The 12,380-nt window shown below is 45.2% G+C and overlaps 1 protein-coding gene across 5 annotated transcripts in view; it reads right to left on the minus strand.

The window, feature by feature from the left end:
- LOC139390070 (coronin-1C-A-like) overlaps positions 1–12,380 on the minus strand; it is a 57,160-nt gene that overhangs the window by 8,528 nt on the left and 36,252 nt on the right. For 3 of the 5 annotated variants that reach the window (XM_071137192.1, XM_071137194.1, XM_071137193.1), the window contains exon 3: positions 1,138–1,260. In XM_071137192.1, coding sequence (XP_070993293.1) covers positions 1,138–1,260 — 123 coding nt within the window. Of the gene's footprint in view, positions 1–200; positions 650–1,137; positions 1,261–1,685; positions 1,758–12,380 lie in introns of those variants that run through there. The other 2 variants (XM_071137195.1, XM_071137196.1) reach the window with 2 other exon arrangements.

The following is a 12,380-nucleotide window of genomic DNA, read 5'->3' on the forward strand; positions in this document are numbered from 1 at the left end:
TTAAAGTGTCAGAGATTATGGCTGCAGTTCCCCTGCTGTTACGTGTCGTAAAGCACTAAACTAAAATCGACCACAGAAAGCAGTACATTCACATGAACAAACTTGTCAAAAACTCTTCTAGATTGACATTACTGTGACAGGAAGTTAGTAGATCACACAACCATGACTCAAGGGGGCGGCAGAGATCTAAAGTCACTCACCATACTGACGTACAGCCTGAGTAGCTTACTTCCCACTGACAATACAGCCAGTAGACTATACAAATACAGTAAAGATCGCAGAATCAGAACATTGATCTATGGAAATAAAGACTAAAGGTAAAAGTCATTATCTCTATGATCGCCGACAGCAGTAGACTGACATTATGAAAGGCATGTGGTTCAGTAGTCAAACCACTGCATTACTACTGAACCCCTACACTAATCAGAGCTCCTACTCCAGCTGCAATAGGTCACTACAGATACAGCAGTCAACAGCAACAGCAGCTCATCAGGAAATGTAATCTAAAGTCAACATTACTTTTAGGGAACCAATTCGGTGTGTATTTCTAGCAGCAATATGAAATGTTCTGAAGAGAGAGGAACCTTTGGCGGTTCAACTTCTGTAAATGCACTCGGAGCACTGCATCCATTTCACAGACAGGTCTTCTGGTGTTGAGAGAGTTGCATGGGGAAGTCAACGCCTACAGGTGGGGAAGTGGTAGAAGCATACCAAAGTACACTGCGCACACTGATCACTGCCGTTCACAGCCCAAATAAGGACATATGGAGAAAAGTACAGCACCAGCCTCAAACAAGTTAGTGACCTCAGCCATATAAAAAAGGCTAAATCATTCCCCAAAGCTGATTCCTATACGACTTGTCTCTCTCTGCGTCTAATCTAATCCAGACTAGAGGGCGAGCCCTGCCTGCACCCATGCTTAGCTACCCTATCACTTTCGGAATCAGCACCCTTCCCTACGCTATCAGTATCTGGCCTTTCACAACCAAAACTTGTCATCTCCTGTCGGTTGGCATCGGTGAGAGGGTGTGTGTAGATGGACAGGTTAAGTATGAACAAACATTGCTGTACAGTTCCACTGAAAGGCACAGTCTCTGCTGAGGTGTGTGTCAGGGAGAGGGGTGATCGTAACCATACCATAACTGTGCAATCCTCCGAGCCGCTGGCGATGACCTGGTCATTGTGGGGGCACCAGTCGATGTCCAGCACAGGGCCTGTGTGACCACACACTGTGGGGTAGGCCTTGTCAATGCGGCCCGACTGTGGAGAAACAAGCAGATACAGACATGAGATCAGTCACGGATGTCTATGATGCCTGGTGATCTGAGGGAACAACTTGACCCGAGTTTAACTTAAACCATGAAATCACAGGGTTAGGCCGACCAACCAGAGACCATGTACAAAACAAGGAGTATGCAATAGAGATGTTCCCTGTGAGCAGATGGCAACATCCCGAGGAGGAGGAGCTCAGTCAAACATTAACCAGACACATTTGACTACCTGTATTTAAATCTGTGTTTTCAACCAAATTACACAGTCCACTAATGCATTAAGAGCATAGAGGGGAACAGAGACACAAACAGAGAGACTCACCAGCCTAGCACTGTCATAGCCTCTAAAAACCATTTCTGTTTACAATTCTGCTGCATAGCTATATCCTAGGACTCATTTAGATTAAAGCTTACCCTTGTTGAATATGTAAATGATGGCATGTTGGTGGTGATGACGTCAGACATGCACACCAGCAGAAGCTTATTTTTTGCTCTTTAAAGTGAAAACCTGAGCTAACCTCCAATCTGAGCCTCTTATATATAGCCCACAGCCATTCTAGCAGTAGACTGGGCACCATGACAACAATGGTTTCAGAGGGGCTAAATATAAGTGCTGCATATTCAGTCACAGGGAGAGAAGAGCTTTTCCAGGTCTTTACTGTAGACATTAGAAAAACATAATAACAAGGCCTGTAAGCATTAGGCACACCAGCCTTTAGTGTTGACTTCAAACTCAAGATAAATGCTTAGAATGACCCTTATACAACACACAGGCCAGATGGCCAGAAATCACTTCCCCAGCCATCACACACACAAAACAAAGGAGCCAGACAAAGGGAAGGCTTTCCCACCCTATCAGCTGACTTCCTGATGACATCAGTCTGGTCTGAAGGCGGGTACTATCTTGACCTCTGACCCTATCGTGATTGGAGAATCAGGTGCTCTCCACGGTGTCAATTCTGAAGATGCTGAGGGGGGTAAGGGTTGGATTCGGGAGAATGACGCACCCTTTTCCATGCTCCTGTCAGTTGATTGCCCAACCAGACCACCACAGAGCCCGACAGTCAGATGATGTCACCGAGACAGAGCCCTGCTGGCTGCAGCCATATTTAAAGCATAATGGTCTGCCTCATGAAAATCACTCAATGCCCACAGCCATTCTAGCAGTAGACTGGGCACCATGACAACAATGGTTTCAGAGGGGCTAAATATAAGTGCTGCATATTCAGTCACAGGGAGAGAAGAGCTTTTCCAGGTCTTTACTGTAGACATTAGAAAAACATAATAACAAGGCCTGTAAGCATTAGGCACACCAGCCTTTAGTGTTGACTTCAAACTCAAGATAAATGCTTAGAATGACCATTCAGATAACCTAAGAGCGTGAAGTCCGAGAGAACAAGCATATTCAGGTATGAAGAAGCTCTGTCCTCATGGACATGTAATCGAGGCGTATGTGGACAGAGGGAGGTAACAAACGATGAACCTGAGTGGGCGGTCTAGGCCCGTTGTCTAAATGCTTGTGTAACAGCAGGCAGTGGATTGGCCACTAGGACCCAGACAGCCATTTTAGACCAGGATATGAGTCAGTATGTTGTCTGAAGTCTCCTCCATATTTCTCTATTACTTCCCTTACTTCCCTGCCTGCTGTGGCACTGGGCCAAAAAAGGACTGGCCAGTTCAACTCTGCTGCTCACGTCACAATACACCACACAGTGTTAGGTTAAAACCTGATTACGATAGTGGTCAGTGAGTCACAGTAGTTCAACACAAACTAAAATGAATCTCTTTCATTTTGGGAGTGCCAGACATGGCCATGGGGATTGTGGTCATAGAAGACAGTCAATTGGTTCACACCACAACCCACTGCCCAGGACACAATCACAGCCCTCCCTACAGCAGCGTTGGGCCGTGACAAACTCCAACATCAGTGATCAAAGTCTGAGTGTACTATACCTGTGTGTGTATATGAATCTAAAAATCACATGACCATGCCTCGCCCTGTCCAGAGAACACTCCCGGAAATCTAACATAGAATAATCAGCCGTTGTTCTGGACCCGGGACGGAAGGATAGGTTCCTCGGAATACATAGCCAGAGAGGGAGGTGAGCAGTTTCTGGAATGAGACAAAGGTTGACGTGGTCACAAACAGCAACCCATATTGCAGCAGCGGCCTGAAAGTGATTCTCAATCTCCCGCTGTTGGGGGGAGTGGCCTGTTAGCAGCAGGATGTGCAGCAGGAAAGACATTTCAGTGTCGAGGGGGTGTAGGCTAGCTAGGCTATAGCAGCAGAGGACCAGGTGTGACAGAGCAATGTAGGCTAGGCCTATAATAGCACAGGATACTGCTCAGTACTAGCATTTCCTCTTAGCTGCTTCGGCCTTGCTCAGATCAACAACATACAGCTAGCTGGCGGCTGTGTTCGAGAGCATCAAACTGATGCATCATGGGGAAATTGTGTCTGACTGATATTATTGAGTAGTTATTTATGATGCATGGTGATTTGTACAGTCAGTTTTGACTCGCCTTTAAAGTCGGCTACAATGTGGAACACGCCCAATGTTTTTCATCAGGCTGGGTGGTTGGTTGTATAATGTCGTTAATGTCAGCAGAGGTGTGGTTTCCCTGGCTTCATGTGATTGTGACATGTTGAGTTGCAGGTTTTCAGCAGACCTTCTTCACAGGGACAACAAAAGGTGTGCAGATGGCAGACTAGGATCTGGGTGTGTGTAGTACATAGGCCAATACATTGAGCGCACAAAACTTCAGGCTCTTTCCATGACAGACTGACCAGTTGAAAGCTATGATCCCTTATTGATGTCACCTGTTAAATCCAGACAGGTTAAAAGAAGGCCGAGACAATTGACACATGGATTGTGTGCCATTCAGAGGGTGAATGGGTAAGACAAAAGATTTAGGTGCCTTGGAACGGGGTATGGTATCAGGTGCCAGGCACAACGGGTTGAGAGTGTCAAACACTGTTTCCCATGTTTAACAACAATGATCTATCAACCAAAGGACATCCAGCCAACTTGACAACTGTAGAAAGCATTGGAGTCAACATGGGCCAGCATCCCTGTGGAACGCTTTCGACACCTTGTAGAATCCATGCCCTGACGAATGCAGGCTGTTCTGAGGGCAAAAAGGGGACAACTCAATATTAGCATTCCTAATGTTTTGTTCACTCAGTGGTATTTGCTGCCTGCCCGTCTCAGTGGTATTTGCTGCCTGCCGTCTCAGTGGTATTTGCTGCCTGCCCGTCTGTGGTATTTCCCACTGACATCAGCAGTGTCATGTTCTCTAACTACTGCCTGGTTCACAGACCCCAGAGAGATTAGAGACAGTGCCCCAAATGGCATGCTAATCCCTATATAGTGTACTTCTTTTCACCAGAGCCCTATGGGTTCTGGTCAATAGTAGGGCGTTATATAGGGGACAGGGTTACATTTGGTACGTACTCGCAGACTAGGAACATGTGCACAGGGTCTAGGGAGGACCTCGGCACTCTACAGGAGACTCACATTTCACATGGAAACTCTGTTACACACATCTCTCACACCAGTTCAATTGATACGCTTAGTTATTCTTCACCAAAAACACTAGGAGGTGGACAGTACAGACTGTCCCCAAACCAACAATCTACATGGTTGACTTGTGAAGAGGGGACAGAGCCCAACAGCAGTGAGGGGCTGTTGTAGGCCTGGCTGTTAACACAGTTCACACGGCTGCTGTAGGCCTGTTTACACACAGCTCATAGGGCTGCTGACATGCCGTCCAGCGGGACTGTCGTTCCAGTCATCCCACACCCCAGGCAGCTCTGATAGGGCTGTGACTAATGAGAGAGAGGGGGCAGGAGTGTTAAGCGCACCACTGAGGTGTTAATCGTGTTTGTCTTTGCTATACACAATATGGAATTCCACGGTCCGAGAGAAGTACAGGAGAGGATCTCGCTTCAAGCCTGAATAAATATTATTTGATAGCGTTGTGATCATCTACAAAAGGCTGGAATGTTGTGTGTATGGTGAGGTCACTGATGGTTAGGAAAGGACTGCCAATAAACAGATCCTAGCCAAACTGCTCAAACATTTCCAAGGCATGCACCACCATGCTGCTGTTTATGAGGAGAACAGACGACACACACTCTTTTACACCACAACTTCTCAATGCATAACCATTTTAGTAGACATTCTTATCCAGAGTACAACTTCTTTGATTCAGGTGAACACAGGTAACTAAGCTAGATTCTCAGAGATAGTGAAGAGCAATAGGAGGCCTGGCCTGTGGCAACCTGCCTCTGCTCTGACTGACTTGCTCCTCCCTGAGACACAGCCTGAGGCAGGTATGTATAGCTGCGTTTACACAGGCAGCCCAATTCTGCTAAAAAAAAAAAAAAATCTCCCTAATTGGACTTTTGACCATTAAGATCAGCTCGGAAAAATGTGGTGAGAAAAGATGTGATTGGTCAAAATAAACTATTAGTAGGAAAAAGATTGGAATTGGGCTGCCTGTGTAAACGTAGCCAAAAGATACGACCGGCCTTGATTCTAATTAGTGTCATAAAATTCACCCCCATGTAATTCGGTAACCACAGAACTGTATTGAACTGGAACCATTCCGGAGAAGGTGCCAGGTGAACAATTGCTAAAGCTGAAGATAAGAGGATAGGCGCTGATAAATGATGCTTGTAAGTAGAGAATAGTGCTCTAAGCTAAAGACCAGGCAGAGTACAAGGACTGGCGACAAGTATAAACCCAGTGAAAAGACTGTTAGCTAAATTGGCACAGCCCCTTTACATGCCTGCCTTGAGTGACATCACAAAACACTTTCAGCCCCCAAACCTTTTTTTTTCTGTTTTTTTTTAAAGCGCTGCTCCTGAAACAGATCAAACCAGCAAAGAAGCAAGGAATGGCAGTATAGTGGGAGAGACAGGAGACTGGGTAGGAGTGTGTTTCATGTAGACAAGGAGGTGGGAGTTGAGACATGCGACAGACAGTTGAGCAAACCACTGACTTGAGTAGAAAGGCTGAATAGCACGGTCAAAATCATACGCAATTGAGGCAACCCATCAAATAAGTAGGCTAAAGCCTGAATTGAATAAAGCAATCCAAAGCAGACTCCGTCCCCAACATACATTTTTCATTGGATTGTTATATATATATTATACTGTAAATGACCAGAACACCTAAGGACCTTGACAAGGCTATGTGCTGTATGATATCCTATGAGAGAATGTGTCAAGCAAGCAGACCTGTTGGATAGCAATAAGTGAAGCTACACAAAGTTGTGTCCAAACCTCATAAGATACAACAAAACAAAATGGACGATGGCAAAGTTAACTTGTTATGGCTGGGGGCAGTATTGAGTAGCTTGGATGAATAAGGTGCCCAGAGTAAACTGTCTGCTACTTAGGCCCAGTTGCTAATATATGCATATTATTAGTAGATTTGGATAGAAACCCCTCTGAAGTATCTAAAACTGTTTCAATGATGTCTGAGTATAACAGAACTCATATGGCAGGCAAAAACCTGAGAAAAAAATCCAACCAGGAAGTGGGAAATCTGAGGTTTGTAGTTTTTCAACTCTTTGCCTATCGAATACAGTGTCTATGGGGTCAAATTGCACTTCCTAAGGCTTCCACTAGATGTCAATAGTCTTTGTTTGATGCTTCTACTGTGAAGTGGGGGCGAATGAGAGGGGAATGAGTCATAGGTCTGCCAGAGAGGCATGAGCTGACCACGCGCTTTCACGTGATAGTTAGCTTGAGTTCCATTGTAGAATTGCAGACAAAGGAATTCTCCGGTTGGAACATTATTGAAGATTTGTTAAAAACATCTTAAAGATTGATTCTATACATCGTTTGACATGTTTCTACAGACTGTAATGGAACTATTTGACTTTGTCTGCACCTAGTGATCGCGTGTCATGAATTTGGATTACTGGGCTAAACGTGCAAACAAAAAGGAGGTATTTGGACAAATTATGGACTTTATTGAACAAATCAAACATTTATTGTGGAATTGGGATTCCTGGGAGTGCATTCTGATGAAGATCCAAGGTAAGTGAATATTTATAATGCTATTTCTGACTTCTGTTGGATACACAACACGCCGATGTATACTAAGATTTTTGGATATAAATATGAACTTTATCAAACAAAACATGTATTGTGTAACATGAAGTCCTATGAGTGTCATCTGATGAAGATCAAAGGTTAGTGATTCATTTATCTCCATTTCTGCTTTTTGTGACACCTCTCTTTGTCTGGAAAAATGGCTGTGTTTCTGTGACTAGACACTCACCTAACATAATCGTTTGGTTTGCTTTCGTCGTAAAGCCTTTTTGAAATCAGACACTGGTGTGATTAACAAGAAGTGTATCTTTAAAAATGGTGTAAAATACTTGTATGTTTGAGGAATTTTAATTATGGGATTTGTTAGTTTTGAATTTGGCGCCCTGCACTTTCACTGGCTGTTATAACGATCACGTTAGAGAGATCTCAGCCCAAAGAGGTTATCACTTTGAATCCGTAAAACCCAAGAGGCATCACGCACAAACATCCTTACAGCAAAACATCTGACACAAGATGGGAGGGCTCTTACACGCATGCTTCCCCTCTGGGCACCATGGAAATGTCCACCTTTCCTCTTCCCTTTGTGAGTGTACGGCCTTGAGAGCACGGCTGAGGCTGCATACCGGTCAGACCCTGGGCTGGTCTCCATGAGAAATGCAGCACAATGAGAGGAGAGGCACAGTACAGGCAACCTGGACACCACCGTGAGGCACTCTACTCTGACTGTACATGGCTGGAGATATGCTCCAGCTTCAACACGTGAATGGAGGGGTAGATCAGGGGGGTAGATCAGAGGGCAAGTGGTCAGAAATTAGTGATGACAGGGCAGGAGCCAAGACCAACATGTGGCTGCCCAGGCCCAGTTAGGTTAGGAGAGCCTTCAGGTACACAGAGGGGGAAACTATTGCCTAGGGAAAAAATGTTTTTATAGAGATCAAAAGAGGAATGAATCCTGGGCCCAGCATGTCTTACAAACCTCATTAACAAAATGTTGAGGGACATGACTGTCACTCAACCAGCAAAACACTACCACTAGTGAGGAGAAATTCTACTTGGTTCATTCACAATGTTCCATACATTTCCTTGCCTTTCAGAAACAAATATGGAAATTATACACAATGAAAACCTGCACAAAGCAAGCATAGTCCTAATCTTTAATTAGAAAATCTATGGCACTAATAACAAACAGAACATGGCAATGAGATGCACAGAGAATGTCTGACATACAACACTTGACATAAAAAAAATCTCCCTCTCCTCCAGGCCTCTCATCTCTAGCCTATCCCTGAAATCACCGGGAACTGGCAGTGCTGGCAGCCAATGACGAGGCAGGGAGGAAATGGTCCTGTAAGGCTGTCAGGCAGGGTGCAGTGAATGGCCATATATGGTAAAATCTGCAGTCAGCAGGACTCAGTGGCAGCAGTGGTGAAAGCAGTAGCAGAGGCAGTATAGGGCTCCTGGAATACAGATTGAGCAGAGTGGGCAAAGACCATTACAATACCCCCCTCTTGCATGTTTAAGAGTTAAGTAGGGAGTGTGTGTGTGTGTGTGTGTTTCAGTCAGCCAGAAAGAGCTGGCTTTAGGCAAAATAAATAAATTAAAAGAAAAGCAGATAAATTAAAAACATTTGGCGCAGGCAATGTGTCAGTGAGAATAAATACAAATCCATTGGAAAAGACTGTTTTTTAGCCCATTCATTGATAAATACATTTGACCGGTCATGCTTATCGGTGTATAGGTCATTTTGCAAAATTTTGTGGAATTAATTGCAGCGTGTGTATTTTTGTTGGTCATTATGTATACCCGCACAGCGTACAGATACAGAGCCTAGTTTGAGTGGAAAATGTGTCAGCGTGAGAGCTGCTGCTACAGTGCCTCAAACAGCTCGTTCGTTACTGCTGGAGTGAAATGTGCTTTTTTACTAGTCGAATCATTGTGCAACAATCCTAAATGCAATCGTGTGATAAAAGTTGATGGCCACAATTAAAAAATAGCTAGTATTTTTATTTCTCAACTGGTAATTGAAGCATGCTTCCCATCCACCATCCAAATGCACAGGCAACAGTAGGGAGGCTTTAGCACCTCACACCAGTGGAGGGAGTATGCATTTTGAAAACATACTTAATGTTTGAAACCAGAACGTTTAACTTCATATCATAAACTCAGCAAAAAAAGAAACGTCCTCTCACAGTCAACTGCGTTTATTTTCATCAAACATAATGTGTAAATACTTCTATGAACACAACAAGATTCTACGAACAAGTTCCACATACATCTAACAGAAATGGAATAATGTGTCCCTGAACAAAGGGGGCCAAAATCAAAAGTACCTGTCAGTACTAAGTACTGCAGTGCATCTCCTCCTCATGGACTGCACCAGATTTGTCAGTTCTTGCTGTGAGATGTTATCCCACTCTTTCACCGAGTTCCCGGACAATACTGTGGGGGGGGGGGGGGGCCTTGCCCTTGCCCTCACCCCCCGAGCCAACAGGTCCCAGCCACGCTCAACGGGATTGAGATCCGGGCTCGTCGCTGGCCATGGTAGAACACTGACATTCCTGTCTTGCAGGAAATCACGCACAGAATGAGCAGTATGGCTGGTGACATTATCATGCTGGAGGGTCAATGTCAGGATGAGCCTGCAGGAAGCGTACCACATGAGGGAGGAGGATGTCTTCCCTGTAACGCACAGCGTTGAGATTGCCTGCAATGACAAGCTCAGTCCGATGATGCTATTACACACCGCCCCAGACCATGACGGATCCTCCACCTCGATCACAAGCCTCAGTGTAACGCTCATTCCTTCTGCGATAAATACGAATCCGACCATCCCCCTGGTGAGACAAAACCGACACTTCTCGCCAGTCCTGTCTGGTCCAGCGACAGTGGGTTTGTGCCCATAGGTGATGTTGCTGCCGGTGATGTCTAGTGAGGACCTGCCAAACAACAGGCCTATATGCCCTCTGACCAGCCTCTCAGCCTATTGCGGACAGTACGGACAATGCAATTTATTGCCCTGGCCACAGCTGCAGTCCTCATGCCTCCTTGCAGCATGCCTAAGGCACGCTCACACCGATAAGCAGGAACCCTGGGCATCTTTCTTTTCACCGTTCCACAGGTGCATGTGCATTCATTGTTGAACAAACATGGGAAGCTGTGTTTAAACCCTTTACAATGAAGACCTGTGAAGTTATTTGAATTTTACGAATTATCTTTGAAAGACAGGGTCCTGAAAAATAGACGTTTCTTTTTTTGCTGAGTTTATTATGAGGTATGTCTTACCTTGCTTCGAAGTAGCCTAGTCAAAACCAGACCATAGAAACGTGGCGGCAACAGAAATTCTCATCTCCATCACGTGCCGGGCGCTTTTTCCCCTGCTAATTGCATTATGGAGCGAACATTCGAGTATAACTTACTGCCTTGTGCACATTAGTGCGCTTATAGTTTATCAACATTTTAAGCTAAACGTTCTGATCGGTTGCATCAGCCTCGCTACTTATAACAATGTAGCCTAATGGTTCTATGAATTTGGGATCCATCATCCCACAACTGTCCCAGAGTCTGTTTGGAATTGGCCATTTCTTTCTTGCAGAGAACAACAAGCTGACCAATAGAATAGGTATACTTTTCCACTATAGGGGATAGTAGATTGACATAGGCTAGTGATTTTGCTGTTCTACTTGTCTTGTTGGCTGAGGAAAAGTAAAGGAACAGCTTTAACATCTTCAAAGTGCACATCGGAATTCGGTAAGATAGAAGATTACACACCTAATGCACATGGGTCTGGTACATTTCAAATGTCCAGTTAATTTAAATGCTGCCGGTAAAATCTGTCAGGTACCACTAACGGAAACCCTGGTGTGTGTGTGTGTGTGTGTGTGTGTGTGGGGAAGACCGTGTGCGCGCACACACACCCAGGGATCTCTTCAGCCAAAAGGGTGAGCTCTGGATGAATGAGGGATTGAGGACTGGTCCAAAGACAACATGGCCAAGAGTTTTTGAACCACTGGTTTAGAACATGACCTCGTACACACAGTGTCCTGGCTGTACTTGTATCCCAAAAGAGTCCCAGAACAGACAGAAGAAACCTACTGCCTCAGTCAGAATAACGTTATTGTAACACACTGATCAACACATGGTGACTACATATGGGAAATAAAGACAGAGGCTACTGAGCCAGCCAGTCATCATGAAGAATTCAACAATTTCATGCTTGACTGACTCAAATGAGGGCTTTCAAGGCATGAGAATATAAATCATAAAGAGTGGTTTATTTATTTTTCCTTATTGAGACCCCCCCCCACCCCTCTACAGAGTTGGGTCAGGCAGATTGAGAGGCCAAAGCAGGAATGTCTCAGTGCAGTTGCTACAGCATGCAGTCTCCCACTGCTTCCTTCATATGGAAATTAGGGAATATATTACATTGCGTCAGGCGCACAGAGAGAAAGGAGATTGAAAGCATGAGGGTTGAAGACGACATGCGTTCAGTCAGACACCTGACACCTCCACACATCCCTCTCGGTCCTGACAGGACGCAGCCAAACATGCAGGCAGCAACAATGAGGCGAGGCGCTGAGTCATCTTGGCCTGCCACAGGAACCACCTCCTACACAGAGACACACCCAGCTCATCTCTGTGATACTGACTGACCAATACCACAGGCACCTTATGGCCACACACACACACACACACACCGCTCCACAAGCTCAAGCATAGGCCAACGTGTCCAAGCACACACACAGGATAATAGGCAAGTGCAAGGAAAGTATGAAGGGTGAATATCAAGACAAAATCTCAAGACACCTTCAGTCAAAGTTCAAACCTACACTTACATGGAGGGTTTCTGTGGTTTCTGTGGTTCTCGGACTTAACACCAACAGTGCTGGATGTGGATAGGGGAGGTAGAACATATGAAGATAAAATGAGGGCCACAGTACGGGCCATATTTTGGGGGTTGGATTCAAGGAGCAGCATCCTCGTTCCACATCCAGCCCCCCCTCAGCAGGCCGAATGCTGCTGTGACAAAGGGCCTGGCTGGGAGT

This window comes from Oncorhynchus clarkii, chromosome 30 (assembly GCF_045791955.1).
Source record: "Oncorhynchus clarkii lewisi isolate Uvic-CL-2024 chromosome 30, UVic_Ocla_1.0, whole genome shotgun sequence".
Taxonomy (NCBI): Eukaryota; Metazoa; Chordata; class Actinopteri; order Salmoniformes; family Salmonidae; genus Oncorhynchus; species Oncorhynchus clarkii.